Source organism: Ctenopharyngodon idella, chromosome 7, assembly GCF_019924925.1.
Source record: "Ctenopharyngodon idella isolate HZGC_01 chromosome 7, HZGC01, whole genome shotgun sequence".
NCBI lineage: Eukaryota > Metazoa > Chordata > Actinopteri > Cypriniformes > Xenocyprididae > Ctenopharyngodon > Ctenopharyngodon idella.
The window spans coordinates 44,090,631-44,114,687 of NC_067226.1; the positions used below are offsets into that span (position 1 = coordinate 44,090,631).

Below are 24,057 nucleotides of genomic sequence, written 5' to 3' on the forward strand. Positions count from 1 at the left end.
TCGCACTTCATCTGTGTGTACTTGCAGTGAAATGGCGGAGACTACTTTTTCTCAGGACCAGTTCAGCTGTCCAGTCTGTTTGGATCTACTGAAGGATCCAGTGACCCTTTCCTGTGGACACAGTTACTGTATGAGCTGCATTACAAGCTGCTTTGATCAGGATGAACAGAAGGACGTTTACAGCTGCCCCCAGTGCAGACAGACATTCACTCCAAGACCGGTGTTAGGAAAAAATGTGGTGCTTGCCGAAATGTTAGATAAACTGGTGAAGCTAAAACTCCAAACTGTGGTTCCTGCTCAGTGTTATGCTGGACCTGGAGAAGTAGAGTGTGACGTCTGTACCGGGAGAAAGTACAAAGCTGTCAAGTCCTGTCTTGTGTGTATGGAGTCTTACTGTCAAAGTCATTTTGAACGTCATGAGGAATTTCATTCAGGAAAGCAACACAAAATAACTGATGCCACAGGACGAATCCAGAAGAAGATCTGTCATGAGCATGATAGGATTTTAGAGGTTTATTGTCGTACAGATCAGCAGATTATTTGTGTGCTGTGTATGGTGGATAAACATAAAAATCACAACACTGTATCGGTTGCAGCACAGAGGAAAGAGAAAGAGGTATGAATTGACTTTGGTTAATTCTGATACTAATTCTTAATGACCAATACGTGCACTTTCAAAGATTATCATTAAGGGGTTCACAGTCACAACTAATAGCATAACTAAATGTATGTGATGGTAACTTTTTGGCTTTGGCTTTCTTTCTTTCTTTTGTCCTGCAGAGACACTTTAAGGAGACTCTGAGAAAATTCCAGCAGAGAATCCAAGAGAAGGAGAAAAATCTTCAGGAGCTGAGAAGTGCTGTGGAGTCTTATAAGGTGAGTTTTGAGAAGAACAACTGCTGGCAGTTGGAAGAGCTGTTTCAGACCCAGTCCAAACTCTCCTCCAATCAGTCAGTGGAGAGCCTGGATCACTTTCAGTAGCACTGAAGCCCAGTTTGGGTAACCCAGTAAGAGCTGAGGTAGTAATGAACCAATGTTTGTCCTAACAGTGCTCTGCACAGACCGCAGTGAAGGAAAGTGAGAGGATCTTTACTGAGCTGATCCGCTCTATTGAGAGAAGATGCTCTGAAGTAACACAGCTGATAAAAGATCAGGAAAAGGCTGCAGTGAGTCAAGCTGAAGAATTCTTGAAGCAACTGGAGCAGGAGATTGCTAATCTGAGGAGGAGAGATGCTGAGCTGCAGGAGATTTCACATGCAGAGGACATCCAGTTCCTCCAGGTAACAAGAGCTCTGATAAATGGGACAGTGATCTTTAATAATGTCTTGTAAGCTTTTGACAATTGTAATGTCAGGAATTTAGTCAGGTGATGCCATGTGATCTCATTCTGTAATCATCTCACTGATTGGCAACTGTGGCGAAGTAATCACAGGGCATGTCAGGCGTTTACATTTTTAAAGAAGTTTATAAATGAAACATGCTAAGAAAGAAAAAAATGTGTATTGAGAAATGGTCCATCAGGTTTAACATGTTCAGCTATTGTTGCATGTGAGTCTGGATGCTTAGTGAGCATGACCTTTTACACTTTTCATGTGAAATTGCTCTGTTGTTTGTGTGTCTGTAGAGTTTCCAGTCTCTCTCTGTCCTGCCTACGGACTCACCCAACATCACTGTTAGTTCTCTCCTCTCCTTTGATAATGTACAAAAATCTGTCTCTCATCTGAGAAAGAAACTTGAGGATTTCTGCCAAGAGGAGATAAAAATTATATCTGGTAGAGGTAAAGTACTGCATGGTGTATTAACTCTCAGAAATAGGTCAATGTGCAAGCAAGTACAGAAGTGAAATTACAAAGTACTGTATAAGACATTTACATCAATCAGTGAGTGTTTACATGAACATTTTACAAAACCATCTTAAGTCTAAGCAGATCGTAGAAACCATTGACACTGCAAGGCCCACCCAATTGGCCCAAAGACAGTTTCCAATAGAGCGGGTGAAGGTTTTCATGCATATTCTGTGTCTTTTCAGTGCACAAAGTAATTTTATTCCAAATAAACTTTTATGTGACTCCATTTTATCACAATCTCGAATTTGGGTTAGAATGCCAATTGATTATTGACATTTATATAATAATCTAGACACTCGATTACTCTTTTTAACTCTTTATTTTGTGCCGGCCGTTCTTTTATGCAGATACAAACTCGCCAGTCTTGGTCACTAAACAGAGGTAATTGACTTTACTATTTAGATGGCCGCTCCTACGCTTTCTCTCTCTAAAAGTATTTTGTTTAGTCCTCATAGATCCGTATACACTTGAATAAAGCAGTATTGTCTCAGAGGTCACAACCACTACTACAAATATAACCTGACCAATATTACTTTCTCTGATTGTCAGAAAGTCCGTCCTGGAACGGAAAACAGGCAGCAGTTTCTGGCTAATTTAACAGTTGTTGCCAGCAGACTGATGTGAGAAAACAGCTTTACCTGCGTGCTCCGGATATTGTTTATGTTGTGAGTTTATGCAAACAAATACCACAACACAACTTTCCATAACTCCCCACAATTATGATATTGTAAATGGATATCACTGACTGCCTGACAAGTTTGAAGTAGATAAATTTCCTCCAGTGCCTGATTCTCTAGCCGGAATCATTGTCCATATTCGTCCACCATCAGATCAGTGAATTAAAGTAAATGTTGGGAGGTAGCTTTGGTTTGGTCATGCCAGGGTTTCCCATGTACATCTAGCTAGAGTAACATTATTAGACAGAGGTAAGGCTCACACTATTTAGGTTGGTCGATCAACATTCTGTTGTCCTAAACAGAAATTCCCTTTTTAGCCTTTACAGTCTAAGTACACTTGAAGTCTTGAACCAGTGCCAAGTGTTAGTCGGAGCTCTAAAATCTCAGCTGGCGTGCCCTATGCTCCACTCAAAACTGGACTTTAGTCTGTTACTAACCTGAACGTAAATTTGCGGTAACAATGGATACAATGTAATTCAATAGAGTTAATAATTTCAGAGTAAGTCAGAATAAATTCAAATGTAACCATTTTTATTATTAGTCAGGTAAATGTATCATGCTATGTATCATGAAATGTCACACTAAGACATTTCAAATGATGCCAAATATTATGGTTAATTCAAGCGCATTAACACAGAACATTATATTTTTTTAATATAATCATTCTGTGGTCATGAGTAAATAGAAGAATAGGTAAAGGGAAGGAAGTGGGAGAGAAGGAACAAATACGAAGGAAGGACAGAAGGGAAAGAAGCTTTCCCGCATCTTCACTCTGTGAGGTGTGTTGTGAGACAATTGTATTGTCCATATCTCAGGAGATCAAAGTATCTGAGGTTCTTTCAGCCTTACAACACCAACAGTCTCAATGATTTACTCAGGCTTACGATGCCTCTGGAAAATGCAGACAAATTTATTAAAAAAAAAAAAAAAAAATTACATCACAAGAAAACTGATTGCATGAAATGTTGAAATTGTTGAATTTTTCTTTTTATTATCAAAATGTAAAGAGACATGTGCAAAGGACATGTACACAATAAATAAGTTTGCAGAACATTATAGGTTCCCTTTCAAAAGCTACGCTCAACTTTGCACTTTGGGAACAGCTTTGCATGACCATCTGTGAATACTCTGTATAACACGTCAATGAAATTGACATTGAACTTGACAGCTTCAGACGGTGAAGTCATAGTAATGCGTGCTCGTCTAAGGCTATAATTAGATGTGCCACAGATACATCTTCAGGTATCTCTTTGTCTGAAGAATGGTCCTGGGACATCCTCAGTGCGGCAACGAACCCCAGCATCTCGTTCCCGCTTTATCAGGGAACAGGGTTACAGTCAAGTAACCAGAGACGTTCCCTTTCAAAAGCTACACTCAATGCTGCGCTTTGGGAATGAGAATACCCAATACCCAAGCCGCCGCACTGTGGATGTCTGGAACCCTCACGGCTGTGTAGTGTGTGTGCTCACAAGCATGCGAAAGGTCTTAGACATGAGCTTGTGATGTTGACTCAAGGACGTGAGAGCCCGGAGTAATATGAACATCCAAACTATAAAATCTTATGAATGTGTGCGGAGAGGTCCAACCTGCCGCATCACATACTTGTTGCAACACCCCTGGTGGAATGAGCCCTAATTCCTAGAGGCGAAGCTTGACCGCGCACCTCATAGGCTAGAGCAATGGCATCCCTCACCCAATTTGACATTGTTTGCTTGGTGGCGCCTGCCCCCCCTCTTTTGACCTCTATAGCAGATGAAGAGTTGCTCTGACTTACACCACTGGCAAGTGTGGTGGACGTAGGCTTGAAGAGCACAGACTGGAAAGTCTGTGAAGTCTCTCCTGATCCGGCGTTGTGAACGGTGGAGGGCAGAAGGCTTCAAGAGTGACCGGATGGCTGGTCGAGAAAGGAGCCTTAGGCAGGTAGTCAGGATGAGGATGCAAGATCACTTTCACCATTCCTGGGGCAAAGTCTAAGCAGGATGGTGAGATAGACAGAGCCTGCAAATCCCCAATTCTTTTCAAAGAAGTGATAGCCATAAGAAAAAACATTTTCAGAGTTTAGAAGCTTGTCAGAAGCTGACTCTAGTGGTTCAAAGGGGGTCTGATCCAGACCCTCAAGGACTATAGCTAAGTCCCATGAAGGGATCTTAGTTCTAATGGGAGGCCTCAGCCGCCTGGCCCTACGAATGAAGGCGAGCAAAGGATGCTTCCCCAGTGACACCCAGTCAATCAAGGGGTGGCAAGCTGATAAAGCAGCTACATAAACCCTGAGAGTGGCGGGGCATGTGCCTGCTGATAATTTCTCCTGCAGGAAGTCCAGGGGGCGTATTACAGAAAGATCTGAACTTTAAAATCCTATCTTATCTGTTTGGTAACCATGGCAATTTCAGTTAGGACCTCGTTTAGGACAAACGCTATTACAGAATGACATTTCTTAAGTGCATAATCTTATCTTAACTATGGATAGGAAACGGGTATTACAGAAGCATCCTAACTCGACAAAAAATCCTAAAAGCTGTCTTAACTTTAGGACAACCCCACTGGTGTCCAACTTCAAACCTTTTTGAAATCCAACAGTAAAAATCACAGTACAAAAGCCCTTTCGAGAATGCCGTTACATTTATTAATTATACATGACAAAGAGCAGCGATGTTTGATGGTGGGGAGACTTTTGGAGGACCCAGAGGATGTGCTGCGCTTTGATGATAAAATATTTCCTTATCTTCGTGAGTGAGCGAAGGTGAAAACTTGCAGAATAAATGACTTTAACGTTACCTTTTCAACTGAACTTTCAATAACTGCCACACTGAAATTAAAAGCACGCCATGGTTTCTCCATTTTGATGTTAGGTTTACCTCAGAATCAGTTTGCGTGTCGTTGGTTGCTTGGTAACAGACCTGACAGCTGATTACCGAACTCGATGGAGCGGTTTAAGATTTCCTAACTACAGATAAGATGAGATTTTGTAAGATAGGACAAGAATCCTAAATCAAGTTAAAATTTGCTTCTGTAATACGAATTTGTGAAAAATCCTAAATTAAGGTACCCCTCAGGAGCCAAACATGAAGGTTCTACAGGTCGGGCTGGGGATGAAATATTGTCCCCTGCGCCCAAGGCGAGCCGTTGAGGAGAGATTATCTCTGAGAACCATACTCTGTTCGGCCAACGCGGTGCTATCAGAAAGAGGCAAGTCCTTTGTTGGCGACTCTGGCTAGAACTCCTGGGAGCAGAGAAACCGGAGGAAACACATACAGGCGCATTCTGCCATATATGCGCCATCGCATTCAGACCCAGGGATGAATCAGAGAGAAGTACAGGGGACATTGCGCTGTCTGTTGGGAGGTGAAGAGATCCATCTCAATTTCATAAAATCTTAACCAGATTTGTTTTACTACCTTGGGGTGGAGTTTCTACTCCCTCATCGATATGCTCTATCTGGACAGTAGAACTGCTCCCACATTGAGATATCTGGGGATATAAATCGTCCTGTGGGACAGGAACTTGTCCTGAACCCAAAGCAGATGCACTAGCCTGTTCAGACGGTGCAAACGCAGACCACCCTTGCGATTTGTATTAGAGGCTACCGCAGTGATGTCCACCTGCAGTAGGACATGGTAACCTATTAACTGGTGGAGGAAGTACTTCAGGGCCAGAAATACAGCCATCAATTTTAGGCAATTGATTTGCCAATCGAGATGATTACCTCACCATATCCCTTGGGCTAGACGGCCACCTAAGACCACTCCCCAGCCCGTATGGGAAGCGTCTGTTGTTAGCATCTTGCAACGTCAACGTACCCAGAGTGGGATCCAAGGTGAGGAAACGGGGTCTGAGCCACATAGAAAGGGAACGAAGCTGCACTGCTTAACCCTTACCATAAACATGGATTTTTGAAAGTGCACGAAGCGTTCAGTGCGTGACTTACCATAAATATAGATTTTTAGAAAGGGCACGAAGCACTCAGCACATGCCTTTGCCCTGTGTTAGTATTCACAGAGGGTCACGCAAAGCTGTTCCCAAAGCACAAAGTGCAGCATCCCGTTCCCACTTTATCAGGGAACAGGGTTGTAGTCAAGTAACTCGAGATGTTTCATATGTTAACAGGATATTGCTTGTTGTTGGTTTATTAAGGATAATTAGTCATAAGTTTGTGATTGTTGTTGTGACGGAAACTGATATAAAATTCATGTTCATTATTTTTTATTTATTTTTTTTCACATAAATGTCTACTGTTTACTGATTTTCATAGTGAACCACATCCAGATTATTCCAGTTCCTGAACCCAAGACCAGGGAAGAGTTCCTCCAGTGTAAGTTATTTTTGAAAATATACAGACACAGAAAGCGAGATATTCCAGTGACAAGGGAAAAAAATAATGCTGAATATAAAAAATTAAATGCAACTAACCATATAGTAATCATCATATACTCTAAAAATGCTGGGTTAAAAATAACCCAAGTTCAGTTGAAAATGGACAAACCCAGCGATGGGGTTGTTTTAGCCCAGCGGTTGGGTTAAATGTTTGCCCAGTTTTATTTAACTCAACTATTGTTAAAAAATTACTGTATTACTTAAAATAAACCAAAAATGTATTCATATTTTTAATAAACTAACATTTATTAATAATTTTAATGAATAACCAATTTGATAAATTGTTTATTGTTTAATTATTATCAATACACGTTCACCTTTTGTTTATTATTGTTGCCTCTAGTAATTATGTGTCTGATTTTTAATTTCCAACCTATTTTGGGTTCATTTTAAGCCAGTCATATAGTAATTTTTAAACAATAGTTGGGTTAAACTGCTCAGCACATGGGGCAAACATTTAACTCAACTACTGAGTTAAAACAACCCAATCACTGGGTTTGTTTTTAACCCAGCATTTTTTAGAGTGTAGGGAGGCCAAAAAAGAGATGAGAAAAACTTCCATATCTTAATATGTTTGATTGAGTGTTTGTCATGCGATAAACTGGTAAATCACAGTTCTGCTGTTGTTGCATTATTGAGCCCATTGTCAGTTTTTTTTTTTTTTTTTTTTTTAAGGACATTTTTGTATTATTGGTCCTCAAATAAATAAATAAAATAATAATAATAAAATAAAAAACCTAAAATCTTTGTTTGGAACATGTAACATTACACATGCTAATAGAAAACACTCTAATTTTACTTTTCAACAGGCAGATAACTGGCAAATAACACACACACATTCATTCTTATATCATCAATATCAGTGAGACACAATGGTGTCAACTTTTTTCCCTAAAGCATCCTATTTCTCTACCTTTATTAGACCGCAGTCGCTTTACTCTGGATCCAAACACGGTGAACAAAAAACTCCGCCTGTCTGAGGGGAACAGAATGGCTACTTACACTAACAAATTCAGCCAGTATCCTGATCATCCAGACCGATTTGATTATTGGGAGCAGGTGTTGTGTAGAGAGAGAGTGTGTGGACGCTGTTACTGGGAGGTTGAGTTGAGCAGGGGTGTGGGTATATCAGTGGCATATAAGAGTATCAGCAGAAAAGGAACAGCTAATGCATGTTTGCTTGGATATAATGGTCAGTCCTGGAAACTGTCTTGTAATCCCTGGAATAGCTCATTTTACCACAATAACAGAGAGACCAAACTGCCTCTAGTGTCCAGCTCGTGTATAGGTGTGTATGTGGATCACAGTGCAGGAACTCTGTCCTTCTACAATGTCTCTGATTCAATGACCCTCATTCACAGAGAACAGACCACATTCACTGAGCCTCTCTATCCTGGGTTCAGGGTTATTGAGGAATCATCAGTGAAACTGTGTGATCTATACGTATCAGAGGTGTAAAAGATATATTGCAGTTAGGTTAAAGCACAGGTACTTTGTTTTACTCAAAAGTCAAAGCAACTAACAAAAAAATTGTAGAAATAAAAAGAAGGCCTATCTACATTTAATTCAACGTATAAGCCAATTAAATACCCGTTGGTCACTTTATTTTTACTTTTTGAATATTTTCAACAGAAGTGTTTTGAACTCATGTTAGTTGTGTCAAAGGTGTGTCCTAATAATAATAATTCTACATTTTCTTGCGTTCAAAACTAGAATATAATCATTACTCCTTTTGTTTAAATTTAGGGTTGTGATGTGTGATTTAAAATTGTGATGTGCAAATATTTACAATATTTTTAAGTTTTCGTCAGTGGTTGAGTGTTTTAAAAAATATTAAATTGCACAACATGATATGCTCAGGTGTTCTTTTCACTTTTATGCTAGCTAAACTACGAATAGTAGCTTCAACATTGAAATTCCTCCACTTTCATTAAACAGCTTCAGTAAACACTTAAAGGCACAGTATGTTTTCGCCGCTAGGGGTCGCCAAACTCTTCAAAACAATAACAAAGGCGTAGATTGATGACAGTGAATGAGCGTGGAACCATGGAACTTGTCGTCATGCCGATGGATCTAATAATGTTTATAGATGAGTGAATGCATTCATGTTTTTTAACATGACTGTGGTATGAAGCAGGGCGTGGCCGAGAATCGCGGGCGCGATTGCTAATGACAGACAGATATCAGTGCCACACGCGAGTCCCAGGGGATAGAAAGAAATGAGGACATTTCATTCTACCGAACTACTCGCAAGTGCTGAAATACTACTAATACAGGTCAGTTTATTTGACGAATTAAAGTTGTGAGGTAAAGCTTACTAAACTGCATTTGTGTGTTGAAAGTTGAAATGTTATTCTATGTATTAGTTTGTTTGCTGTATGAGACTTAACAGTAAGCTAGATCAACATTAGAATATCATACTGATGATATTCTAACATTTCATCGTGTTGAGCTATATAACATTGATTAGCCTGCTGCCTACATTTGCTTACCTTGTCTAATAACGTGCAAGAGCGGCGTCTCTGTCAAGTCAAAGTTGTCGCAAAGCTCTCACCATCTCGGAACAGCACGCCCATATTGATCCTCGTTTTATTTCTCCTTTTGTCCCAAAGTTTGCTTGCCATGGTCCATAATGTTTGAATGAAACAACAACGGCGTGCCGCTAGACGTTACGCAGCTGTCCGCGTCTGTTGCCATGGTTACTATGCAGCGCAAGGAAACCAGGGATAACGCAGATATTACATCATTGACACGCGACAAGGGAGGGACGGGCACTATTTAAAATTGTGAATTTATCTGAATTTACAAATTCTTGGAAACATTCAGGATAATGTAAGTACACAGCTGAACGAAGTATATAACACTACGCAAGTGGTTTTTGAATATTTTAATATAAAAATCTTACATATTGTGCCTTTAACAAACCCACAACCATAAACAAAATCTTGTGTACTAAACTATAGATTAAATCTTAAAATATTAAAATTTGCCATTGTGTGCTGCAAACATTGTTGCTTCATTGTTTGTGATGTTCCTTATTTGTAAGTTGGTTTGGATAAATGTGTCTATCAAATGAATAAATGTAAATGTATATCCAACATCATTTCATCGGATTTAGTTATTTAGTCAACTATGAAAGAACCTATTCATACTGCATATAAGTTTAAATACGACATAAAAAAGGGAGCTATTTTTCAAGATTTTAATTGGATTACTTTAAGTTTAAGCTGGATATATGCTAAGAGAATCAGAAAGAGAGAGAGAGAAAGCACACAGCCACAAAAACAACATCTAAAAATTCAAAAAGGCATATGGTAATATGGCCACAATCCTGCAGTGTGTGCCTCTACATTTGTGTCCCAAAACCCAAAACACTGTTTCATTACCAGCCACCAGATGGAGGCATTACTCACTATCTAGATGCAAAACAATATGAGAACAAAGTTAGAAGGAAAGACCAGAGAGAGAGAGACAACCCAGAAACACAGATTCAACCTACAAAAATATGTTTATTTGTCATTATACTGTACAATATTTTTGAAAGAAAAAATGGGTAGAAATCTCCACCTTCATATCATCACATACATGGAATGATTCACCAGTAATTACTATACTGGAATAATGACATGTACATGAAGATATGCAAACAGCAGTGATTACTATAGATGATGAATGATGTAGATACAACAATACAGAAACTCATAGATGCATGTTGATTTTGTGAAGCAAATATAAGAAACAGAAACAAAAAAACAAGCTTTTATAAAGTGCATTTAAGGCTACAGTCTCTGTCTCTGGTCCACACTACAAATAATGTGTCAGTTTACAGAGCCACTACTACACAAACACGTAAAAACATCTGTTGAGACCAGTCTTGAAGGAATAGTCCATAATTTCATTAATCATTTTTTCAAACTGGGTGTAATTTTCTTTGTTGTGTGAAATACAAAAGGAGATGTTGAGCAGAATGTTCATGCTGCTCCTTCCTATACAATTTTCCCATACAAATACAACCAGTCAATTTTCATTTTTGGGTGAACTATTTCCTTCATGTCAAACTTTAGAGAGTTACTCTATAAAAGAAATATATTGTTACACACTTAAGAGGCTCTGAGAAGTAAAAATAACTACAATAGAGCCTAGGCCTCAGGTGAAGAAATCTTTAGATATGGCCTCTACGAAGTTTGGGGCAGACATTAAGATACCAATGGTGCATAGAATGGTGAACAGAGAAAAGGCCATGAGACAAAGACGGTCAATAACAGATGCTGCAAACTTCCACTCATTACACAAAGTCTCTTCCTCGTCTTGGTCCCGGAAGCGTTTAGCAATGTACCGAACCTCATCTAAGATTTTGGAGAGGTCAGTTTCTCCAGGGCCGCTACTAACGGAAGACGCCTGAGCCCCAGGGAGCAGCACATCCTCCTCACCTGCAGCGACGAGCCGGCTGCAGATCACCCCTGAATCGGGTGAAGTGGCGTAGTGAATAGTGTCCATTCCACGGAAGCCGATGTACAGCAGGTTTCCATTGGTGGACTGTGCGGCTCCAGTGCTGATGTTCAGATCCACGCTGGAGAAGCTGCTGCGCGGCTGCTTATTGTGACAAGCTGAGCGAACTCTGTCCTCGCCGGGCCTCTTCATCCGCAGGAACCAGGCGCACCAGTTCAACAGCACCACACGGGTCTAATGGGAAAATTGACTGTTAAATACAGGGTTTGTATGTTCATGAAAATTCATGGAGTTTTAAAATAGCAATTTCCAGGCCTGATTTTGTCTTCTCTCTCCCTTGCTTTCTCTCTTATGACACACAAATGGCTTCACATCAGAACATCGCGTCTGCACTACAAGCGAGCTGCATGCTTTCTGGACATTTGACAGAATTGTCACTTGACCAGTGGGGCTAGTTTTGCATCAGTTTATCTTTTGCAAGTCTTTTTAATTCTTCTTAAGTATCCTCTTTAACAAAGTAAATTATGTCTTAAGTGAACGTAAACAGTTGAGAGAGAAAACGTGTGTATTAGTATATTGGCCCCTGTTTACACCTGGTATTAAGATGCGTTTTGGTCGATCGGATCACAAGTGGACGAGGGAGACACATTCTTGTTTATACCTGGTGTTTTGATTTGTCTCTTTTGTCCACTTTCAAACACTTCTGTCCTGATTTCTTCGAGGGGACGGTTTTTGGGTGGGTAAATGTAAGTTTTTTTTTTCAGATCTTTTTAATGTACATATGAATGTGCCCAGAAACGACGGAAAAACATGGGGCATCAGCTTTCGTTTCTGCTCTGACAGCCGCAAGACCACGCCGAACGCTGTGAGTGCATGTTAGAAATCAGGAACGTTGAGAGAACATTGTGCTTGGTACGTTTTTCATCTTCAAACCAAACTTAGGTCTTCAGTCGACAATGTTTAAATCCCGTCTGGCTAGAACGCTTCCCATAATGTTGCGCATTAGGTCTGTAGGTGTAGAGTAGGTGGTTTTGAGGCTGTCTAAACACATTCGACCACATGAGCGTCTACACTACGAAAGTAATCCTGTCGAATGCATTTTCAACTACCTCTGGAAGTGGTCGAAAGTGGACAAGCTCAAAACGTTGTACACCATGTTTACACCTGTATTTAGCGTCGTCCACTTGTGATTCAATCGACCAAAACACATCTTAATACCAGGTGTAAACAGGGCCTTGGATCCATGCATTCGCTCTTAAAGTGACAGCAGCCTAAAAAACATGCTGCCATCTGTGTCATTAACGGTGATCAAACAACAAAAGACAAAGAGAAAATCACTCACTGCTCTTGACTGAATAACTTTAAGGATTAATCTGTTTTCAATTTACAGTGAAGACTGTGTTATTTTTCATTTGATTATTCAATTTCTGTAGTATTTCTGTACCTGAATACTACTGTTAGACCTACCTAAAAGAACTTTAATTTCTATCTTTATTCTATTGTACATATTTGTACTACTGCTTGTAATTTATTTGTTCATATTTTACTGTTTGTAAATTCAATTCAAAATTTGAAATCAAGCTTCCTTGTGCTGCCTGTAAGCTATTGCGCAAAAAAATACCCCATTGTAAAACACAAATACAAAGAGAGAGAAAATATTTAGAATTTAGGTGAGATAATTATTGTTTTTTTTTGTTGTTGTTGTTGTTTTTTTTAAGTGTAAAAAAAAAATGACATTTTATTCTTATTTTTCATGTATACATAAACTTGGAACATGGAACATTAGGTCATGAACATTTGCCTCAAATGTCATGAAAAAGTCATGGAAATTTATTGGTAAATTTGTGTACGAAACCTGTAAATGCCACTGTTTTCCAAACACAACATGGAAGTAGACATAATACTACTAAATTCAACCAGATGGGTTTATACATCAAATAGAAATAGAAGCAAAAACAAGAGCCTCACCCATTTTGGCATTTTTCCTCCATCAGGATCATGGTAGTGGTATTGTAATACCCAGACTGTGGCTATCACAGACAGTCCAACAATCACCATGGTGGTGGCAAAATACTGAGCTAATCAGAGGACAGAGAGAATTACATGAACAAACTAGAGAAAAACCTACAAAAAACTAAAAAAATGTTTCAAACACTGTCAAGTCAAGTTACATTTATTTGTATTGTGCTTTATACAATACAGATGGTTTCAAAGTAAAAACAAAAATAAATGGAAATGAATAGCGTTGCAAAAATTATCGATTATGAAATTACTTAAATTTCAGCCAAGTTGCAGTTTAGTTCATTTAAAATTTTAAATATAATGTTAAATGTACAGTTAAAATTATAATCAAGTACTTAACGTGCTTTAGTATGTTAGTTTAGTACTTTTAAGCATGACAAAAGATTATTAAAACAATTTAAAATGTATTTAAAGTGTGTTAAGAAACAGTAATTAAAGTGTACTCTTTAAGTACACTTAAGTGGCCTTTTATATTATAAATATATTATCTGTAAGTACAGTTTTTTTAATATTTGAAGTGCACTTCTTTTTAACAAGTGCTTCAGTTATTTTAGCCTTATAGGGCAGGTCAGTAATGTTGTGAAGTTTATTTTAACAAATTGGTTTATTGAGATGGATTGTATCAATGAACTGGCTCAAATGAGTCATTTGAATCATCGCTTGTAAGTGTTTCTGAATGTTATACAGATATAGCTTCAAACTCACAGTTTTACTCCTAAAAAAAGTTCTCCTTTACAGTGAATTATAAAGACTTTTCAAAGTGGTTTAACCAAAAAAAGTTTTAGAAAGTATCAGTAAAACAACAACAAAATGATTTGATCATTGTCATTACAAATTGGACTCACCTATTAAGGGTACAGAGTCTGATGTCGCCGGCATGATCTCTGCTACCAGAAGCATGAAAACTGTCAATGAGAGCAGGACTGTGATCCCTGACAATCAAAAAATATATATATTACTCCCCCTCCAACACTGTGACAGTTTTCATATGAAATCACAACACTGAAGACAGATAAAGAGGAAACTTGGGCTAGTGGTAACTCTGAATAGTTTTAGCATGTAATTAGATATGACAATGTTAATGTATTTGGTCTTGGCGGACTAAATCTGCTACACATATGGACATGGACAAGTATGGACTTGCTGCTGCTGCCAAAAGATACAGACAAGCTGCTGTGAACATGCAAGATATGCTGCTGTTGCATGAATAGGCATATAAATCCCGTAGCAGATTTAGGCAGGTGGAGCTGGGGAGGTGGAGCTCTGATAGCACTGCAGGACCAGCTTACAGCAAACACTGAACCAGACTATTCAAATGATGAGCAAGCAATCTCATTGGCTGGAGAATTAGCAGAGGACAATCAGCTTGTGCCATGTAGTAATTATGTGACTGCTTGCAGATTTTCAGCCTGTGCCATCTAGAGTTTCACTGAACTATATATATGTATGTATATACATATGGGTTTCAAACAGCTAGAGTACACTACATTATATTTCTGCAAATTCTGTCTCTAACATTTGACTATACAGTAACTGTCACTATGAGAAATATTCAATTGGAGTAAAAAAAAAAATTGTGACAACTAGCCCCAGTATACTGTAGCTACTGTCAAGAAGATCCAAGAGAATGCAAAAAAGCAGTCAAGCTTAATTCTTAACTTGGTTACTATAAAATAGCATAATTTAGTGCCCTAATTAGATAAGAAAATGAGCAGAGCTATTTAAGATGAAACTCAAATGTACTGTATCATACACAGTCGGCTAACTGCTGGTATTTAGAGTATTGATCTTGAGTAACTCACAGAGCAGAGACCAATGACTCACTCGGTGGAAAGAAATGTTGGCAGCCTCACCACACTAATACCATTTAGGAATGACAAAATGAAAAAAAATAAATTGTGTTCTGCTGTGGGTTCAGTCTCTTCCAGAGCACTCCCTTACTCAGTGCGGCAGCATCCTCTGAAATAAATCCAGCAGGCCAGATAAATTGAGGCATTTGGCCTTCAGAGCTCTCCAACTGCATTAATCACTGAAGCGATCTTTGGTAAGCCATCAGTCTCACTACACGCCACTTACAGTAGCTTACAGGGATGTCGGCATAAATCGTGTGCCTGTGCCAAAGTGAATTTCGTATGATGTTGGTTTAAATGTAGATATTTCACTAAGTCAGCAAAAAAAGGAAGTGTGAGAAATAAATGTGAGAAATAAAATGAATGATTTTTAAAATGGCAAACGTGACATTTATGCACTTCAGTTTACAGCAGTACAAGAGTGAGGCACCTATAATAAACCCTTTTAAAGGTGAAGTGTATCATTTCTTTCAAAAGGCACTTTTTCACAGTTCTAAGAATGGTAAGGAATGGTTCCAGTTATATTTCCACTTGAGCTTGGCCTGGACTTCTAGAATGCGTATAGTGATGTTGCAACTCAGGATTGGTCACTTGTCTCTTGCCTGGCTACAGTTTCTCTAGTTGGCCAAGCGCAGTATTTGAGTGAAGTAAACACAATTTAACCCTTAGGTGCTGTACGGGGTCTTTTTGACTCCAAATGATGTTAGCTGAAATTAAAAAAAAAAAAATGTTGTCTTCGTCCAAATGGCATGAGACTTTGTATAGTTGTCAACACTTTCTAGATCTACAAATAAAAAAATAAATTGGAATGATATCTGTTTTTATGTTGGTGTGAAAAATAAAGTCACACTTGTGCTGTTCGGGGTCCCCGCTTACAAAATGGACAAAATTCATCCTCAAAATCAGAAACAACGCACATAGAACACACATAGACAGAAATGAAGTGGCACACTTTAAAACATCCACAATGCAAAATGATCATACTCACACACACACACACACACACACACACAGAATCCATGTGCTTTATTTGCTCGTTTGTTATTGCTGTTCAGTTCATTGCATTTTGATATTCATGTCGTGTATTTGAACTCAATATAATATAACTGTTCATTTCTGTTAATTTTTGTTGTTTGTTTAGTAACTGAAGTGTAGATTAAATTTGTAGAATTATATGAAAAACATGTTTGAAATAAATGATAAATTCTAACTCTAGACTCCAACTTTTCTCTTTGTAACATCTTGTTCAGGTTTGATTCTAATCATAATGTAGCATTATTGAAAAACTGATTTTTTTTATTTTTTAATAAAAAAAGTATAAAAAGTGCTAAACTTTGACAAAAAGTAATTTTTATTGTTATAATACTGATTTCATAATATGTAGATAATAATCCAACTGGAAAAACTTGTGAAAAGATGTCTTTCAGTTGGTCAAAAAAGCAAATAGTGGAGCACTATAGCCATCTACTGGTTAAAATGATAATTTTTTGCTTTTAAAACTGCATTTTCCAAAAGATAGGAAAAAATCTTATACAGTAAACCATGTCAAATTATCCATGTTATCCCATGAATGAAAGTTAGAAATGTGGGTCTTTTATAAAATGAACTTTACATAAAAAGCTGTTTTTGTATAAAAAATATTTTTAAATTTATTTATATATAGAAATCCTCCAAAAACTGCACAAATGTGGAGTAAAAACATTAAGAAACTGACGTACATTTGTTTTTTTAAAAAACAAAACAAAATTATTTTGGTACAAAATTACATTTTGTTGCCTGGGGTCTCTGGAGACCCCAAACTGCATGAGTGTACACCCCAAACGAACAGCGCATAAGGGTTAATAATAACATTTTAAAAAATACCTGATCATCCTTCCTAACACAGTCACTATTTACATCTCATACCGTCTGTAAACTCGTGCATTATCAAGGAAACAACTTACACATTTGTATTACATTTCAAAGTGGAATCCATTATCAGCACCACAGTGGAAACTGAAACCATATGGAATGGAATGAAACAGTTAAGCAATGAAAATGGTTTGGCCTGACGGTGGAAACAGATAATGTCTTTTCGTTTTCCCACAAGGAGTGGAAGGTAGAAACTGTGTTTTCCCTCCCCAAAAATTCAAGGCAAGGATGTTTAGGAAAACATGACATTTCAAACTAATTACATTTTAAATGCACATTAACGTTTTAAAATGATGACAGAGGCATTCAGTATCTAGCTCACCAAGAGAGATCTTCTCGCCTGAGTCAGCAGGCAACAGGAAGACGAGAAGAGCCAGAGTAGAGATGAGCACACAGGGAATAAGCAGATTGAGGCCGTAGTATAGCGTCCGTCTCCGCATCACCACCGTGAAAGTCACATCTGGATACGGCTCCTTGCAGCAGTCATAGAATCTCTCATTCCTTCGACCTGGAACCTCTGAGTTACAGTACATATAACTGGCAACCTTATAAAAGGAATGTTTTGTGCAATGACCAATCACACCTGTTACTTTACATTCACCTTACAGTCATGGGTTGACTGTCAGAAGGTTGAAGGTCAGTGCAAAAATGCTTAATATCACCATAATTAGCAAATGCGATACTGTCAAAGTTAAACAAAAACAGATCACTGGGATTTTTTCTTCCATAACAGAGTTGAACTATTGTATGGAAGCTTGGGTAACACTTCATTTTAGGGTCTTTTAACTAGTTGCTTATTATCATGCATATTACTAGAATATTGGCTGTTTATTAAGCACATATTAATGCCTTATTCTACATGACCTTATTCTACAATCCTACCCAATACCTAAACTTAACAACTACCGTACTAACTATTAATAAGCAGTAAATTAGGAGTTTATTGAGGGAAAAGTCGCAGTTAATAGTGAATACATGTTCCCTATACTAAAGTGTTACCGAAGCTTGTTTCCACCACTAAATAAAAATCAAAAAGGTAATTGTGACTTTTTATCTCACAATTCTGACTTTTTTCTCACAATTGTGAGATATGAACTCACAATTGTGAGAAATAAAGTCAGAATTGCGAGAAAAAAAGTCAGAATTGCGAGTTTATATCTCGCAATTCTGACTTTTTTCTTGTAATTCTGAGATATAATCTGGCAATTCTGACTTCTTTTCTCATAATTGTGGGATATAAACTTGCAATGGCGAGTTATAAAGTCCATTTCTGAGGAAAAAAAAGACTGATATAAAGTCACAATTCTGACTTTATAACTCGCAATTGCGAGTTTATATCATGCAATTCTGAGAAAAAGAAGTCAAAATTGCGTGATAAAAAGTTGCAATTATACCTTTTTTTATTTTTTATAACAAGCTTCCATACTACTGAGCTTGATAACCCTTGTGAAAAAGAAGTAAACTTTAGCAAACTTTTAAAAAGAGTACTTATTACTTGAAATAATGTATTTTGAAACTGAACGTGATGTTTTTGGACACTTAATTGCATGAAAATATATTATAGTTTAAATTTATATTAAATGCAGCTGAAATCTTTATATGTAATTTCATAATTCTATTGTCTTTGAAATATGTTTAATGTGTACTGCTGAATGTACTGACAAGCATTTATGATAATTAAGATATACTTTAATGTCATTTCTATTGAAACTTGTCATTTGCAATGATAAATTGGCAGTTTAGTAGATTTTAAATATATTCACTTTAAATGTAATATGGAATAACACACTACAGTTGAAATTTTAATCAAGTACTTTAGTCAACACATCAAGAAAGTGTCAAGCTTCTTTAAACAAAATGTATTTTAAAGTAAAAATTTCAGTTATAAAAGTGCATTTTTAAAAGCAACAGTCATGAAAGTGTGCTCTCTCTTTAAGTACACTTAAGTGGCCTTTTATTTCATTAATATTATCTATAGGTATATTTTTTGGGTAAAATGATACTTTTAAGATTTTAAGTGCACTTTTTCGCAAGGGAAGGCTAAAATACTGTAAGCAATGAAAACAATAAAATACTGATAAAGTCTGTAAGAGAAATGTCTGTTCTATTCAACATTCATTATACATATATTTTTTAAAGTATATCACCTTACCCACAAGGTCCCACTCTCCATTAGCGATATATCCTGTGATGTCAGCATCAATCATCTGCAGGTCCAGAGACCATCCCCCATAAGTCCAGGAGCCAAATTTCAAATCGCACCTCTGAAGATCAAAGGGGAACCAGCGAACATCGATGTGGCAAGTGCTTTTGAATATCCCTGTGAACATAAATGTGAGCTGACTGCTGTGGAACATTTTCATTGCAGGATAATAAAACATCTTCCCGCAGCACATCTGAGAGCACTTTAAGCCATAATAGTAAAAACACTAATAAAAATACATATCATTGATCATCATTACTATTACTGCAATGGTAGGAATAATATTATAAATAACAATCTCATGCAAAAATGTGAAAATTTGATTTATATGAACCATAACGGTGATAAAAATGAACATCTGGGGAACTGTTCAATTAGAAGACTGCCACAACATACATTGAAGGTGCCAGTAAAGACATACGTGTGTAATTTAGCATGGATGGTTCAGTACATCATCTTCCATCCATGTTTTAGTGCTTTCATTGCCATAAAGCATAACTAGGCATCTGACAAAGCTTTATGGAGGTTCAAGAGGAGGCAATCTTTTCAATGTCACCACACAGAGAATTTACTGCAAACTCACTGCCAGGACTACATCTGCTCATGAATCAAATGTTTATCTCAGGATAGAGTCTGCTTCAGCTTTCACAGCAAGAAACAAGAGGAGAAAAGTAAAGGATACAGTGGAGGCAAATGCTGCACAGGTATATCTCCATTCACATCAGATAGTTTATCAATGAGACAACTCCTTAAACTAAAACTATAAGTAACATCTTTAGCTTTCCATATAATCATACTTGCTGATTTTTTGCATAAAAGAAATAAACTTAAAGGTGCACTATGTAACGTTTTTGGTTTATGTTGTTGTGCTGGCCAATACACTTATTGATTCTGGTTTGTGACACCATTGCGTAAATATCCTATTTCTCACACATAATTATTTGTTACCAATATAAATTTTATTTCCACAACATAAAAGTGTCTTATAATATCGAGCTTATCGGGATTAAGTAAGTAGATGTGTTTCTGCCAGGTAATTGTGACTTTATAGAGTTTATACTTTAGTGTGATCACACTTGGCAGGTTTGGATCGATTAAAACTAACTCTGGTGTTTGAGTAAGGGTGCGTTCACACTTGTATTTTGGCTCTCTTGGTTCTTTTGGTCCGGACTAAAAAAGAAAATGATTCACTTAGCATTCCCACTGTCATTTTTAATTAATTAATTTATTAAAAATGGATTTTATGGCATATATTTTGTGACGGAACTTATCAAGCATCAAAAACAATGCTGTGTCCTTGACTAAATGCACTTGCTGTATGCTTGTACATGATGGTATTTTTACCAGCTGAGAACTTGTGAAAAGCTGTGTAAAAGGCAAAGCAGCAGCAGGAATTCCCCCGTCACACAACGAATGCTCTGTTAGTGCGTGTGAACTGTGAACACTGCAATCCCAACCCTGGTGTGCACAAAACCACCGAACTCTGGTACAGTTCGCAATATGGACCAAAGACATCTTAGGATGTAATGTCGCAAGATTCGACCCTAAAAAGGACAGAAAGCTCACCGTACCTGGTTCTTTTTGTCATAGTTGCACTGTAAACAAAAAATCCCTGTAAAATTTACAGTAAAAAAATGGCAGCTGTGGTTGCCAGATTCTTACCGTTAAAAATATGGTAGTGACATTTTAGGTTTTACGGGATAGCACTTATGGTGCGTTCACACCAGACACGAATGAAACATTAAGCGCGAGTGATTTACATGTTAAGTCAATGCATAGACGCGATAGACATCCTGCGGCGCGATTCGCGCGAATAAGGCGGCGCGAATGACACAGCGTGAATTGAACATTTCGGGCGTTTGATGCGCGTAACGCGTGATTCGCTCGAATCGCGCAAGTTGAAAAATATGAACTTTGCTGAATATTCGCGCCTCGTTAACCAATCAGGAGCTTGCTCTAGTAGCGACGTGATTACGACGTAGCGAGCGGAGGCACAAATCCGAAACAACAATGGAGGACAAAATCATCGTCGCTGTACGATACATCTTCGTACTTTTATAGAAACAGGAATAAAAAGGATCTTGCTTGGAAGAAAGTGAGTGAGGAGGTCGGACAATCTGGTAAGTTGTAAAAAACGCTCTTTACTCAATTTGAGCTATAGCCTATATATACATATTGAGACTACAAGCTAGCTAAAGCTGGCAAATTGAGCTTATTCGCCGTATTTTACAACTACTTTCCCGCTGACGAGTTGATGTGTTTATTCAGAGGAAGTGTGCAGAAAGAAGTGGAAGAGTCTGAGGGACACATATTTAAAGGAGACGGAGAGCCCCTCTCATGATGCAAATTTGTGTCTGTTGTGAAGTGAATTTCACGCGCGAATGAAGCAAGTAAACTCAAAATGTTCAAGCGTCCAACTACGCGCGAATAGCACAATTTATTTGCGCAAGTCGTGTCTGTTGTGAACGCCCCATCAGTTTACTGTCTATTTTACAGTTCAAAACCGTATAATTTAAAGGTGTATATTGTAATAATTACGGTTCATAACTGTTTATTTTACACACTGTAAAAAAAAATCCGTTAAATTTACGGTAAAAAACCCGACAGCTGTGTTGCCAGAAATTTACCGTAAAAAATATGGTAGCAACATTTTAGGTTTTACAGATTTAACTTAAATTTACATTAAAAAAACTTATTTCATTAACTGATATAATGTTATTTTACCAACCTATAATATCTGTTTTGTACCTTTGTAATACACTGACAACCACCAAACACAGTGGTGATGAGTCACATGATGAATCACAGTTCATCACAAGCAGCTTTTCCAAGAGCTGAGAAGGACAATATTAATATATAGAAGGTGCACAGTGTCATTCACACAAACACAAAACATCATTGTGGTAACACACATGAAATTTAAAAAATGCAAATAACATTAATTTAACAACATTAGATGTAACATAAAACCCTAATGTACATAACTTATTAGAAAAAACTAAGAAGAAACAGAGTTATTTCAACAAAAATACATCAAATGTGAAGTGTCACGCAGGGAATTGTGGGAATGTCAATTTACATTTTTTCACTGTAAATTATACACTTGACGTTATTTTTCACTTCCAAAAACTGTAAATTTTACAGTATTTTACTGATCTATTACAGTTATTCACCGTATACAGTACTGAAACTTTCTGTAAACCAATTAACTGTTTTTCACCGTAGCATTTTTACAGTCTTTTACCATTAAAATCACATCCATTTTTTTTTTACAGTGTGTGATGTTGCCCATCACAGTTCAATACAGGCATCTCAACTGCGTCTCCTTGCCACAAATCTTCGTTTGTGTGTGACGGAGGAATTCCTGCCGCTGTTTTGACTCCTTTACACATTTTATAAGCTCTTCACGAGTTCTCAACAGGTAAAAATACCATCATACGAGCACATTTATCCCAGCACACAGCATTGTTTTGAATGTACAGTAAGTTCCATCGCAAAATATGCGCCATAAAAGCCTTTTTTTTGTCTTTAGGTTCGGTGTTAAAAAATGACAGTGTGAATGTTAAGTGAACCAGGACTAAATGTAGCCTATATTATTTTCTTTTTTGGTCCAGACCAAAAGAACCAAGAGAACCAAACTACAAATGTGAACACACCCTTCTGAGCTTTAAATGGGCTTCCACAGCAGAATAAAATTGTTTTTTTCTAGACCAAGCGGGAAAAATCACTTGTGGCACCATAAACATCTGAAAAGTACCTGGCGGAAGGTATTGGCAGGCACCGGAGGAGTTCACCAGCACATTAGTATGAAATGTGGCATCAAACCTTTCATCAGCACTGCGGAGAACACAAGAATCATTTTAACTAAAAAGAACACAACAGTGATTTATGAACATCTCAGAGAAACACTTCTGATTAGTCCAATACAAATGCAATGCATTTTTTTACACCACTAAAAGGAAACAGTCAAAATTAAATTGCCTTGCTCCATGCATGTTCAATTTCGTAAATGCGTTTGTCTAAATGAATTCTCATTCAGATAATGGAGGAATGTTCAAGAATAAAGAATTCAGTCTCAGAAAATACCATGATTGTCCAGGCTGCTAGACCAACACAACCAATAAATAAATAAAATGAAATTGCTACTCTGCACCAGTGGTTTCATTTGATTCCATTTTAGTTTCCATGTAATGATTCACTGACCTGATTTATTTGACCTCAAAGTAGAGGCGAATTCTGCATTTTCTGTGGCAGATTCACTTGAAGCAAATTCCGTACCATCTACTACTGCTTTTCCAGTAGACAGGGATAAATGAGGACAAACCTTTGTTTTCCATGACAGTGCAAACTCAGTGTCCAATCTCTGTTACCAGCACTTCTTTCCAGGCAATTTAACACCCTTCAAGAAATCCTTCATGAACAGGATTCACACTTTACACAGGAAAAGCGTTTTTTATGGAACCCTTTTCTTGCTAATGATACGGATTTTATCGATAATCCCCTTAGTGAAGAACAAACCTGTTATAAAGTAAGATGTCAGGCTTCCAGATCTGACTGTCAGGGAATCTTACACTCGTCACTCCAGGATATTCAGAGGAGTTCCACTGAAGATAGTAGTCATACCAGTACTAAAATAAAGAGACAAAAGTCAATCAGGAACAACTTATGCTTAAAAATGTATGTTTGGTGCAAACTGAATTAGGCATGTGAACCCGAATCTCTGTATG

General features: G+C 37.5%; 2 protein-coding genes across 3 annotated transcripts in view; one reads left to right on the plus strand and one right to left on the minus strand.

Annotated features, from left to right (window-relative positions):
* LOC127516332 (tripartite motif-containing protein 16-like protein) lies at nucleotides 1-9,207 on the plus strand. Its single transcript, XM_051900853.1, has 6 exons — nucleotides 1-616; nucleotides 781-876; nucleotides 1,050-1,280; nucleotides 1,625-1,778; nucleotides 6,774-6,833; nucleotides 7,818-9,207. The coding sequence occupies exons 1-6, from the start codon at nucleotides 32-34 to the stop codon at nucleotides 8,351-8,353; spliced, it is 1,662 nt and encodes a 553-aa protein (XP_051756813.1). The 5' UTR covers nucleotides 1-31; the 3' UTR covers nucleotides 8,354-9,207.
* The window catches only part of chrna7a (cholinergic receptor, nicotinic, alpha 7a (neuronal)), a 19,722-nt gene continuing 4,741 nt past the window's right edge, over nucleotides 9,077-24,057 (minus strand). Inside the window, exons 4-11 of one of the 2 annotated variants that reach the window (XR_007930976.1) lie at nucleotides 23,849-23,958; nucleotides 23,088-23,167; nucleotides 19,280-19,447; nucleotides 17,450-17,644; nucleotides 14,212-14,298; nucleotides 13,313-13,422; nucleotides 9,317-11,578; nucleotides 9,077-9,217 (exon numbers count right to left, since the gene is read on the minus strand). Coding sequence is in view for 1 of the 2 variants with exons in the window: in XM_051900854.1 (XP_051756814.1) it covers nucleotides 11,042-11,578; nucleotides 13,313-13,422; nucleotides 14,212-14,298; nucleotides 17,450-17,644; nucleotides 19,280-19,447; nucleotides 23,088-23,167; nucleotides 23,849-23,958 (1,287 nt within the window). In the remaining variant the exon portion in view is untranslated. The other variant, XM_051900854.1, reaches the window with a different exon arrangement.

Coding starts and splice junctions, on each gene's coding strand:
- LOC127516332 (XM_051900853.1), top strand. CDS start 32: ATGGCGGAGACTACTTTTTCTCAGGACCAGTTCAGCTGTCCAGTCTGT. Junction 1,779..6,773: donor AAAAATTATATCTGGTAGAG/GTAAAGTACTGC, acceptor TGATTTTCATAG/TGAACCACATCCAGATTATT. Junction 6,834..7,817: donor CAGGGAAGAGTTCCTCCAGT/GTAAGTTATTTT, acceptor TACCTTTATTAG/ACCGCAGTCGCTTTACTCTG.